The sequence below is a fragment of the Mauremys reevesii genome, linkage group 15 (genome assembly GCF_016161935.1).
Source record: "Mauremys reevesii isolate NIE-2019 linkage group 15, ASM1616193v1, whole genome shotgun sequence".
Taxonomy (NCBI): Eukaryota; Metazoa; Chordata; order Testudines; family Geoemydidae; genus Mauremys; species Mauremys reevesii.
Window position 1 is genome coordinate 10,978,606 of NC_052637.1, and position 11,746 is coordinate 10,990,351.

Here is an 11,746-nt window from a genome sequence, read left to right on the forward strand (position 1 = left end):
TGGAGATATGGATGCTGCAGTAGCTGCCAGGTCACCTGCACTCTGACTAACTGGAAGATTAGGCATCTCCTCACCTCTCACATCCTCACTTGGGCTGGAAGACTCACCATGAACATTTGTGTCTATGTATCTCAGGAGAGCTCCTTCCTGCTCTTTCCAGTAGAAAAGCTTCCTTTGCTTTCTTTTTCTGAATGCTGCCCCAGAGGGGCGTTTTCTTCTTTCACTCAGGACTGCTGTTTGTGCCAGCTAGAGTGGCTCTCCACACTCAATTGAAGGGGACAAATAAGCAGGCTGGTAGCAAGGCCTGAGTGAGGGAAGATATCAGCGTCTCAAGGGCCTAACTGGCTCCTACTACTTCAGATGGCTGCCGGTTCTCCTCAAGTGGGTTCAGGGAAGCAGCAGGAAACAAGAAGCTGCCTGAGAACTGGTGTTAATCAGTCCAGGCTCCTGGGGGTGCTAGGGAGGTACATAAGAGGCTCCTCCTCCTCTCTCTCTCCCTGAAGCTCCTGCTGCTTTCTGTTATTCCCTCTCAGCTTTTCTCCTGCCTACCTGTTATGTCTCTTGTGCCCTTCTTCGTCCTGCACAGCACTCCACCATCTCTGTGCATCTAGAGCAGAGAGAATACGTATGCACCAGCAGCAGACACAATTTTCTAAACTCTGGGTCCTAGTGGCACCCCTCCCCATACACACACACAGTCTGGCACCTAAGGTGGCCACCTCAGTTCATCTCATGGTAAGGCCAGCCCTGGCCAGGTTGTTTCTAGACTCTGAATTCAGGGACAGCATCTTTTCCCCCAAACCCTCTACTGCTTTTCTTGTTCCTGTATTTTCATCCCACAATCATTATGGAGTCCAGAGGGTCACTCCCCAGTTAGGTTTGCACAAGAACCTGGTTCTGCCCCTTCCTAAGATCCATCCTCCAAATATCTGTATTTTATTACTGCTATATAGTCAACATTAGGCAACAGAAAAGGCATTGTTAGTCTATGACAATGTCACCATCACAACGGCAGGAACTAAGGGAGAATTTACTCCACTTCAGAATTTATGGCATATACCGATCTCTTGTGAGAGGGTGAAAATTATTCCTTCTCCTACAGTGCACTGAAATGCTGAATATACCACTATATATGGTTAGATTAATTTCCATTAGTTCTAAGAGAAGATTGTGCCTAAGGATACTAAACTGCACTGGAAATCTCAGTGCAAAATATTGGTTGATGTATTTATTGATTTTGACTCCTAAGTCATGGCATGATTCTGGTCATTGCCAGAAGTGAAATACTGCATTTAAGCATAATTGTTAAGGTCCAGTAAGTTACTAGATGGGATATGACAGTAAATAAAGAGGTGGTCTGATCTGTCATATCAGTACTCGGCTACCAGAGAAATGGACTATTATATTAGTCATTGCTCTGATATGGCAGAATGAGGTCTTCGTGGATACCAATGTTCTGTCCTCGGACTGAAACTCCTGGCACTTAGCTCTGATGTCTAAATTTAGTCTTAAACTTTCAGCCTGTAACCAGGAATGGGAGGGAAGTTTCTGAATATTTACTCAAGTAATTCACAAGACTTGATTAACTTTTAACTCTGTGTTCTTCCAGTTCCATGGCAGACAGAGACTGGAGAAATCAAACAGCTGTCACAGAATTTATCCTCCTGGGATTTGGGGATCTCCCTGACCTGCAAATTCTACTCTTTGTGATGTTCCTAGTGATCTACATGGCAACTGTGACTGGGAACATCCTCATCATTGCACTAGTTGTCGCTGATCAGCACCTTCACACCCCCATGTACTTCTTCCTGGGGAACTTGTCCTGCCTGGAGACCTGCTACACCTCCACCATCCTGCCCAGGATGCTGGTCAGTCTCCTGACTGGGGACAAAACCATCTCATTCAATGGCTGTTTCTCACAACTGTATTTCTTTTCTGCTCTGGTAGGTACAGAATGCTGTCTCCTAGCAGCGATGTCTTATGATCGGTATTTAGCGATATGTAAACCCCTGCATTATTCAGCTCTTATGAATACCAGATTTTGCCTCCAGTTGGCTGCTGGGTCATGGTTGAATGGTTGTTTGGCTACTGCCATATTTGTATTATTCATGTCTCACTTAATATTCTGTGGCCCGAATGAAATTGACCATTTCTACTGTGATCTCATCCCATTGATAAAACTCTCCTGCAGTGACACACACCTTACCGTATTGCTAGATTTCGTACTATCCTGTGTATTCACCCTGCCTCCATTCCTACTAACCCTGACATCCTATGTGTGTATCCTCACCACCATCCTGACAATCCCTTCCACCACCGGGAGGCAAAAGGCATTTTCCACCTGCTCCTCTCACCTCATCGTGGTGACGATTTACTATGGAACCCTAATGATTGTCTACATGCTACCGAAACGCGACACATTAAGCTTCCTCAACAAAGTGCTCTCTGTTTGCTACACAGTCCTGACTCCCCTGGTAAACCCCCTCATCTACAGCCTGAGAAACAGAGAGGTCAAGGAAGCCTTGAGCAAAGCAGTCAGTAAATATGTGGCTTTCACAAAAACATGCAGAGACTCCTAGATTATAACTTTGCCTAAATCATCCGGGCAGCTATGAAAACCTCAGGCTATCCACCCCCATTGAAATCCCCCATTGAAAATCTCACCACTAATGTGAAATAAATGGAGATGATCTGCATGGAGTTAGGCTTGGTCTACACTAGTCTGTTATTTCAGAATTAGCCAAGTTAATTAGAAAAAAAATGATTCCTTCCACATGACCAAACCGGCTTTTTCGATTTAAAGGGCTCTTTAAATCAATTTCTGTACTCCACCACAGCAAGTGGAGTAGCGCTTAAATCAAGATTGCAATCCTGGGTTAAAGGTATTGTGGATGCAATGCTATGTTATTGGCCTCCGGGAGCTATCCCAGAATCCTCCCTTGTGACCGCTCTGGACAACACTTTCAACTCCGATGCATTAGCCAGGTGGGCAGGAAAAACCCTGGGAACTTTTGAATTTCATTTCCTGTTTGGTCACCATCAGCACAGGTGACTTTCAGCACAGTCCACCATCACAGGTGACCATGCAGAGTTCACCATCACAAGAGATCACGCAGTCCCGGATTCACAGATGAGCTCTAGCATGAAAGCTCATGCTCCAAAACGTCTGTTAGTCTATAAGGTGCCACAGGATTCTTTGCTGCTTTTACAGATCCAGACTAACACAGCTACCCCTCTGATACTTCGTTCCAAAAAAAGGAACACAAATACATGTGCTAAAGTCTCCAGGACCATGATGGAAAGAGGCTACTCCAGGGACACAGATCAGTGTCGTACAAAAATCAAGGAGCTCAGGCAAGCATACCAAAAAGCCAGGGAGACAAATAGGCGCACTAGGTTACAGCCGCAAAAATTTCACTCCTACCATGAGCTCCATGCAATTATGGGGGAGGGTGACACCTCCACTACCCCACCAATGTCCGTGGACACCTGCAAGGGGGGAGTTGCATGGAGCGAGGAGGAAGAGTCATTGGAGGACGAAGAGGAGGAGCAGGAGGAGGACAGTTCACAGGTGGGAAGTGGGGAATCCGTTTTCCCCCCAGCCAAGAACTATGCTTAACGCTGGAGCCAATAGCCTCCCCCCCACTCCCAAGGTGGGCTCCTGGACCATGACCCTGGAGAAGGTACTTCTGGTGAGTGAGAGCCTGATTGGAGCCACATGGTGGGGGGGAAACCCAGCTATGCTGGGCTGCTCCTGTATAGTTTAAAGGGCTCACACCTGCTCAGAGCCTCATCAGAGCCACACAGTGGGTGCAGGAGGTGGGTGGGGGTTGGGGGTTGTGTGGAGTTATCATCCCAGAGAGCCTGCAGACCCTCCTTTATGGCAAACCCACCAGGCATTGCTTGCGGTGCGAAAGGGGTCCCAGCAGTTTGAAAACATTTAAATGAATGTAGAAGAAGCAGAACCCCACGTGCCCCTAGGCTGCCTGCAAGCTGAATTCTGTTGCCCGGCTGTGTGTGATGGCTTACTCACACCAAAGTGTCCCCTTTGTTCTCTGAAATGTATATTTTAAAATAGTACCCTCCCTTTTTCTCCTCCTGCAGCTGCAAATGTTTCAGTGCGGCCCGTATCTACTCCGCCCCAGAGGCTGGACCAAATGAACTCGGGGAAAAACGAACTCGAGAAGACATGTTTGCCAAGCTCATGCAGTCCTCCCGCACTGATAGGGCCCAGCTGAATGTTTGGAGGCAAACAACTGCGGAGTCACGTAAAGCATTACAGAAACATGAACAGAAGAGGGACGCGCGCGATGAGAGCAGGCAGGATGCTACGGTCAAGTTCATGAGGGAGCAAACTGACATGCTCCGCTGTATGGTGGATCTAATGCGGGAAAGGCAGCAAGACCAGAGACTGCTACTGCAGCCCCTGTATAACCACCCTCCCTCCTCCCCAAGTTCCATAGCCTCCTCACCCAGATGCCCAAGAACACGAGGGGGGAGGCTACGGGGACCCACACACTCAACCCCAGAGGATCGCCCAAGCAGCACAAAACTGGCATATGCAAACTTTTGATTTGGTTTCTGGACTTATCCTTCCCTCTTCCTCCAGCACCCTAACCCAGCACCTCCCCTCCCACAGTCTGCCTTCTGATTTCTCTCAATGTGTTGTGCAGCAAATAATAAAGAACAGTTTTTAAACAATTTAGACTTTATTTCCTTTCATATATATATATATATATATATATATATATATATATATATATATATATATATATATATATATATATATAGGGGGTGGTAACTTCAAGAGAAAGAAACACAACTGTCACACCGTACCCTGGCCAGTCATGAAACTGGTTTTCAAAGCTTCTCTGATGTGCAGCATGCCCTGCTGCACTCTTCTAATCGCCCCGGTGTCTGGCTATGCGAAATTGGCCACCAGGCGAGTTGCCTCAACCTCTCACCCTACCATAAACGTCTCCCCTTTACTCTCACAGATATTGAGGAGCACAGAACAAGCAGCAATTACAATTGGAATGTTGGTTGTGCTGAGATCTAACTGAGTCAGTACACTGCACCAGCGCGGTTTCAAACGTCCAAAAGCGCATTCTACCACCATTCTGCACTTGCTCAGCCTATAGTTGAACTGCTCCTGACTACTGTCCAGGGTGCCTGCGTACGGCTTCATGAGCCAAGGCGTTAAGGGGTAGGCTGGGTCCCCAAGGATAATTATAGGCATTTCAACATCTCCAACAGTTATTTTCTGGTCCTTTCCTGCAGCTGTTCAAACAGACCAGAGTTGCTGAAGATGCGAGCATCATGCACCTTTCCCAGCCATCCCACGTTGATGTCAGTGAAATGTCCCTTGTCATCCACCAGTGCTTGCAGCACCATGGAAAAGTACCCCTTGCGGTTTATGTACTGGCCGCCCCGGTGTGCCGGGTCCAGGATAGGGATATGCATTCCGTCTCTCACCCCACCACAGTTATGGAACCCCAGCACATTAAAGCCATCCACAATGGTCTGCACATTTCCCAGAGACACTACCCTTGATAGCAGCTGGTCAATGATTGCGTTGGCTACTTGCAGCACAGCAGCCCCTACAGTAGATGCCCACTCCAAACTGATTCCCGACTGACCAGTAGCTGTTGGGCATTGCAAGCTTCCACAGTGCTATGGCCACTCGCTTCTCCACTGTGAGGTCTGCTCTCATTTTGGTGTCTTTGCACTTCAGGGCAGGGGACTGCAAGTCACATAGTTCCATGAAAGTGGCCCTAGGCATACGAAAGTTTCGCAGCCACTGGGAATCATCCCAGACCTGCAACACTATGCGGTCCCACCAGTCTGTGCTTGTTTCCCGGGCCCAGAATTGGTGTTCCACAGCATGAAGCAGGCCCAATGCCACCATGGTCTCCCAATCGCCACATGCCGTGCTTCTAGGAACATCTGTGTCCATGTCCTCATCAGTAGAGTAATTGTATTGTCATCACCTTGCCCAGTTTTGCAGGCACTGCACATAGTGCTGGATAATGCGCGAGGTATTTACAATGGTCAAAACTGCAGCGGAGATCTGAGTGGGCTCCAGGCTTGCTGCACTATGGCTCTTGCACAGGTAATTCTGGAAAAAGGGCGCGAAACGAGCTGTTTGGTTCAAGATGGCTGATAAAAGGTGGTAAATGTTTGTCTTCTGTAGCTTTCATGGAGTCAGGAAGCTCATTAGAGCTGCAAGAGCAGGAGAGCAGAGTTAGCGGTGGAAACATGAGCAGAGTTTGCGGCGGAAGCTGTGCGGCTCTGTTCACGATGGCTGAAAAACAGCAGGGACTTGTTGCCTTCTGTAGGTTCCACGGGAGCCCAGGACAGACAACATGGAAAAAGCGGCAGAAGCTGTGCGGCTCTGTTCACGGTAGCTGAAAAAAGGTGGGAAATGGTTAAATGAAAGAGTAGATAGAAAGACGAGAGGACATGCAAGGTGGATTCATAGTACCAGGATACAGGCAGTGCACCAAGCTGCACCATCTGCTGGTAGTATGGCATCTGCAACAGCTTTCACGGAGGGAGGAGCGAGTGACGGCACACACCCAGAAACACCCGCGAGAATGTTTTTGCCCCATCATGCACTGGGAGCTTAACCCACAATTCCAGTGGGCGGCAGAGACTGTGGGAACTGTGGCATAGCTACCACAGTGCACCGCTCCGACATTCGATGCTAGCCTCACACACCGCCGAATTCACATGCCTTAGTGGAGACACACAACTCCGAATGTATAAAATTGCTTCCAAATATTCAAATAAAATCAGTTCAAATTAATTTTGTACTGTGGACGTACCCTTACTGAGACAGTCTTTGTAGTCCCGTGCTGCCTCCAAGTTACACAACGTATAGGAAAGCGCGGTTGTATACAGCTCTATCACTGTCTCATGTTCAGCACTGATACACGCAGTATAATGATATTTTTCTCCAGGGTCTTGTCTTAACATTCACCCTATGTGAGGAGCATGTACAGCATCTGAAACAGCACAGAGCCAACTTTGGGTAAGGCAGAAAATCCACTAACAATCAAAGTAAATTCCTGTGTATATCCTCTGTTCATTGTTTCTCTATGCTAGATACTTAAGTTTTGTAATCAAATTTAGACAGTCTAATACAAACAAAACACAATGGGTGACATCATGATGCTTTTTGCTGCAGATCGTTTCTTATGCCCCTAAGGACACAATGGAGAATCTAGCTCAGGTCAGTGTTGTCCATCTAAGTGGAAGGACCAGGGAGCTCAGAGGCCATAACTACAGTCAACTGGGCAACAGGCAGAGTGGAGACAATTTTAACTACGTTTTTATATCCATAAAAAAGCCATTTCTGATCAAAATTAATGTTCAGACAATAAAAATATTAACTCCTGGTGCAGCAGAGATGGGGACGTAATTCTGAGAAATCTGCTACCCCAGAAATTGTGCTTATTGCCGTCATAGCCCTCTGCAAACCAACCACCTTCATGACACTCACACAGGCTGGATGCAAGTGACCAGGCCCCAGCAGTGACTTCTGGACTCTTCATCTGGAACTGATTCATAGCTCTTATCTGGGCTAAGCCCAGCTGTGACCAGCTCTGGCAAAGCCATAGAACCAGGATCACCAGGCCCTTGGAGGCTGGAGGTTGGGCAAACAAAGTGGTTTTTCTTACAGCAAAACAGTGTAAGAGACACCCCAGGTTGGAAAATTGAGGGGACACAGCTGTCTCTCTGTCCTGATTGTACCCCAGGTAATGGCACAGTATCTTACCTCTTGCTCTATCTCCAGCACGGTTTTGATCCACTCTGCCATTCTCAGGGGGTTGATATCCCCTATCTTTGTGTCCTTATCTAGGGATTTTACTAGTAGGTAATTTCTGCCCCCCCATTTCCTTTTCCTGCCTTCCTATTTGCTGGTCCTTCTTCTGGGTGCAGAGAATCTACCCTTTTCTTTCTCCTTGCTTGCATCCAGTCTTCCTCAGTGCTATCCCTATCCTCATGGTCTAGCCAGGTTTCAGTTTCATTTATCTCTTCCATTTCACTCTGCCTAACCAGCCAGTAGCTCCTCTATCAGCCCACAACCACCACTGAGACAACCCTTCTTCAGCCAGACCCTAAATACTTCCTGCTGCACCCCATGAATTTAGATAGGGTTAAGGAGCCAATCAGGGATTATTAAAACCACTGTCAGTCAGATCAGGTGGAACCTCCCATGGCATTCAACCACTGCAGATTGTGTGCTGCAGGGACTAACCAAATTACAAGTAGCAATGCGGGGATGTTGGTTGTCTGGTAGCCCTATAGACCAAGGTGCAAGTCCCCCGCCTCCAGGCCTTACATCACCCCTGTTGGCTGTGCTGCCCAGCCAGGTTCCTCTGTAAGGATGATGGTGTGCTTAGCAGATAAGAGAAGCTTGCCTATATAATCCAACATAATGGCTTCCTCTAGATGGGTGCATCTATTGGGTTTCTGGGAAATTGGGCGGGCAGAAGCTCCCACGAGCATTTGTGCAAAGTCAGTGTTTGGCTGGCTGCTGCTGGAGGCCCAAACGGTGGCAATAGGGCGTGGCAGGCCAGGCGAGCAGCTGAGTCCCAGAGGCAGGAACCGAGGCAGATGGTAAGCGGCCTGCGGAGGTGGTGGAGGGGGCAGCGGTGGTGGTGGGGGTTGGAGGGGGGCACAGATGGACCAGGGGGCAGGCTCCACGCCACACCCCCTGTGCCCCCACAAACACAGTCTAAACCCCCACCACTAGAGCACAGTTAAAGAGTTACTCAGTCTTTGATGGCCCCCTCCACAGAGGTCTCCAGAGTCCTGTGCGCTCCCCCAGCAGCCGGTGGTCTTCTCAGTCCTCTTCTTCCTCCTCCAGGCTCCAGCAGCTCATCAGGCCAAACACAGCTCCAGCAGCAGCAGCTCTTCCTCCAGCAGCCCGGGTGGCCAAGCAGGATGGACCCCCCACCGGTGGTAGCTGTAGTGGTGGTGGAGGTGGGGTCCTGGCTTCTCCCTCCAGAGAGGGGGAGTGGGGGCTGGCCAGAAGGCCCTCCCACCCCTCGCTCAGCAGCAGTGGCAGCAGCAGCAGTCCAGGGAAGGAGCACTCCAGCCAGCAGTAGCAGCAGCTCAGGAAGGGAGGGAGAAGGAGATCCAGCCAACAAGGCAGCCAGAGAAGGGGGAACGCTCCAGCCAGTCAGCAGGGCAGCCTAAGCAGACAGAGTGCTCCCGGTATCTACTGGGTTTCCGGGAAACTGGGCGGGAGGAAGCCTGTCCCATGCTAACGGATCCCCACCCCCCAGCCCAAGGGGAGGATCTACAGGACCTCAGAAACCCACTAATTGCGGGGGACAACCAATAAAAGAACAGGGACAGGAGTGCGGTCAAAGGGTCATAAGAAGGGAGCCTGACGGGGACACCGAGCAGAAAACCCTGGACAGCCCCCACTGCTCCTCGAAGGCGTCAAGGGAGCCAGCGGATGCAGCCCAGAGGAACTCCGCCCGGAGACGTGAACGGACTAAGGATCGGAAACAAGCCCCCCAGTCGCAGGAGTCTCCATTGGCCAACCGCCTCTCCCTGGTCGCGTAGATGGCCATTTTAGCCAGGGCGAGGAGGAGGTTGACCAGGAGGTCCCGCGACTTTGTGGGGCCACGGATAGAGAGTGCATGGAGAAGGAGGTGAGGATATGGGTGAGGAGCCGGTATAGGGGCTGCAACCTGGCTCACTCTAAGTAAACGTGCGCCAGGGTCTCCCTCACGCCGCAGAAGGGGCAGGTGTTCGGGACAGGGGTAAACTGTGCCAAGTACACGCCCGTGCTCATGGCCCCATGGAGGAGCCGCCAACTGATATCCCCGGCGGGCCTCGGGACCAAGGTGGAGTACAGGCTGGCCCACCAGGGCTCCTCACCCTCCAGAGGTTGCAGGAGGTCCTGCCACTTGGTGTCGGGGTGGGACAGGAGGGTGAGAAAGTTAAGGGTGTGGAGCACAAGCGTGTAGAGATGCCTCCTTGGCGCGGTTTTGAAACGGACCGGCTGCAGCATAGGGATGGGATAATTGTCATAGACTGCAAAAGAAAAATTAAAGAAAAGAAAGGTAAAAGAAAACCCTCTGGGATAGATTAGCATACCAGCTACTCTCACAGACAACAGATTCAAAACACAGAGGATGTTCCCCTTGGCAAACATCTTAATACACACAAGAATACCCAAATTTGATAATTCCCTTAATGGCACCAAGACAAATTACAAAGAAAATAAACATAAACCTATTTATCCCTTTTTAAAACTTACTACTCTGATAAGAGGCTGGTTCCTTGATCTTTTTCACTCCCGCTGAAACTGAAACTGACTAAACAAAGGAAAACTTCCCTCCTTCCTTTTGAAACATCTTGTTCCCCCATTGGTTTCTCTGGTCAGGTGTCAGCTAGGCTAGGTGAACTTCTTATCCCTTTACAGGTAAAAGAGGCATTAACCCTTAACTATCTGTTTATGACAAAGACGATTAAGTCACTGCGGAGAAACTAAATGGATTCTTTGTTTCAGTCTTCACGGCTGACGATGTTAGGAAGATTCCCAAACTTGAGCTGGCTTTTGTAGGTGACAAATCTGAGGAACTGTCACAGATTGAAGTGTCCCTAGAGGAGGTTTTGGAATTAATTGATAAACTCAACATTAACAAGTCACCGGGACCAGATGGCATTTGCCCAAGAGTTCTGAAAGAACTCAAATATGAAGTTGCAGAACTATTAACTAAGGTTTGTAACCTGTCCTTTAAATCGGCTTTGGTACCCAAGGACTGGAAGTTAGCTAATGTAACACCAATATTTAAAAAGGGCTCTAGAGGTGATCCCCGCAATTACAGACTGGTAAGTCTAATGTCAGTACCAGGCAAATTAGTCGAAACAATAGTTAAGAATAAAATTGTCAGACACATAGAAAAACATAAACTGTTGAGCAATAGTCAACATGGTTTCTGTAAAGGGAAATCGTGTCTTACTAATCTATTAGAGTTCTTTGAAGGGGTCAACAAACATGTGGACAAGGGGGATCCAGTGGACATAGTTTACTTAGATTTCCAGAAAGCCTTTGACAAGGTCCCTCACCAAAGGCTCTTATGTAAATTAAGCTGTCATGGGATAAAAGGGAACGTCCTCTCATGGTTTGAGAACTGGTTAAAAGACAGGGAACAAAGGGTAGGAATTAATGGTAAATTCTCAGAATGGAGAGGGGTAACTAGTGGTGTTCCTCAAGGGTCAGTCCTAGGACCAATCCTATTCAATTTATTTATAAATGATCTGGAGAACAGGGTAAACAGTGAGGTGGCAAAGTTTGCAGATGATACTAAATTACTCAAGATAGTTAAGACCAAAGCAGACTGTGAAGAACTTCAAAAAGATCTCGCAAAACTAAGTGATTGGGCAACAAAATGGCAAATGAAATTTAATGTGGATAAATGTAAAGTAATGCACGTTGGAAAAAATAACCCCAACTATACGTACAATATGATGGGGGCTAATTTAGCTACAACAAGTCAGGAAAAAGAACTTGGAGTCATCGTGAAAGTTCTCTGAAGATGTCCACACAGTGTGCAGAGGCGGTCAAAAAAGCAAACAGGATGTTAGGAATCATTGAAAAGGGGATAGAGAATAAGACTGAGAATATATTATTGCCCTTATATAAATCCATGGTGCGCCCTGTCATAAAGTTCATGAGGGTGAAGTTTTCCTGTAAGGGGTTAACAAGCTCAGTAACCTG

The 11,746-nt window shown here is 48.2% G+C and overlaps 1 protein-coding gene across 1 annotated transcript; it reads left to right on the plus strand.

Moving 5' to 3' along the window:
- Positions 1-1,613: 1,613 nt before the first annotated feature.
- LOC120383647 (olfactory receptor 1020-like) lies at positions 1,614-2,579 on the plus strand. Its single transcript, XM_039501816.1, has one exon. The coding sequence runs from the start codon at positions 1,614-1,616 to the stop codon at positions 2,577-2,579; it is 966 nt and encodes a 321-aa protein (XP_039357750.1).
- The last annotated feature ends 9,167 nt before the right edge of the window (positions 2,580-11,746 follow it).

Bases quoted from the DNA above. Each gene is read 5' to 3' on its own strand.
- LOC120383647 (XM_039501816.1), top strand. From the start codon at position 1,614: ATGGCAGACAGAGACTGGAGAAATCAAACAGCTGTCACAGAATTTATC.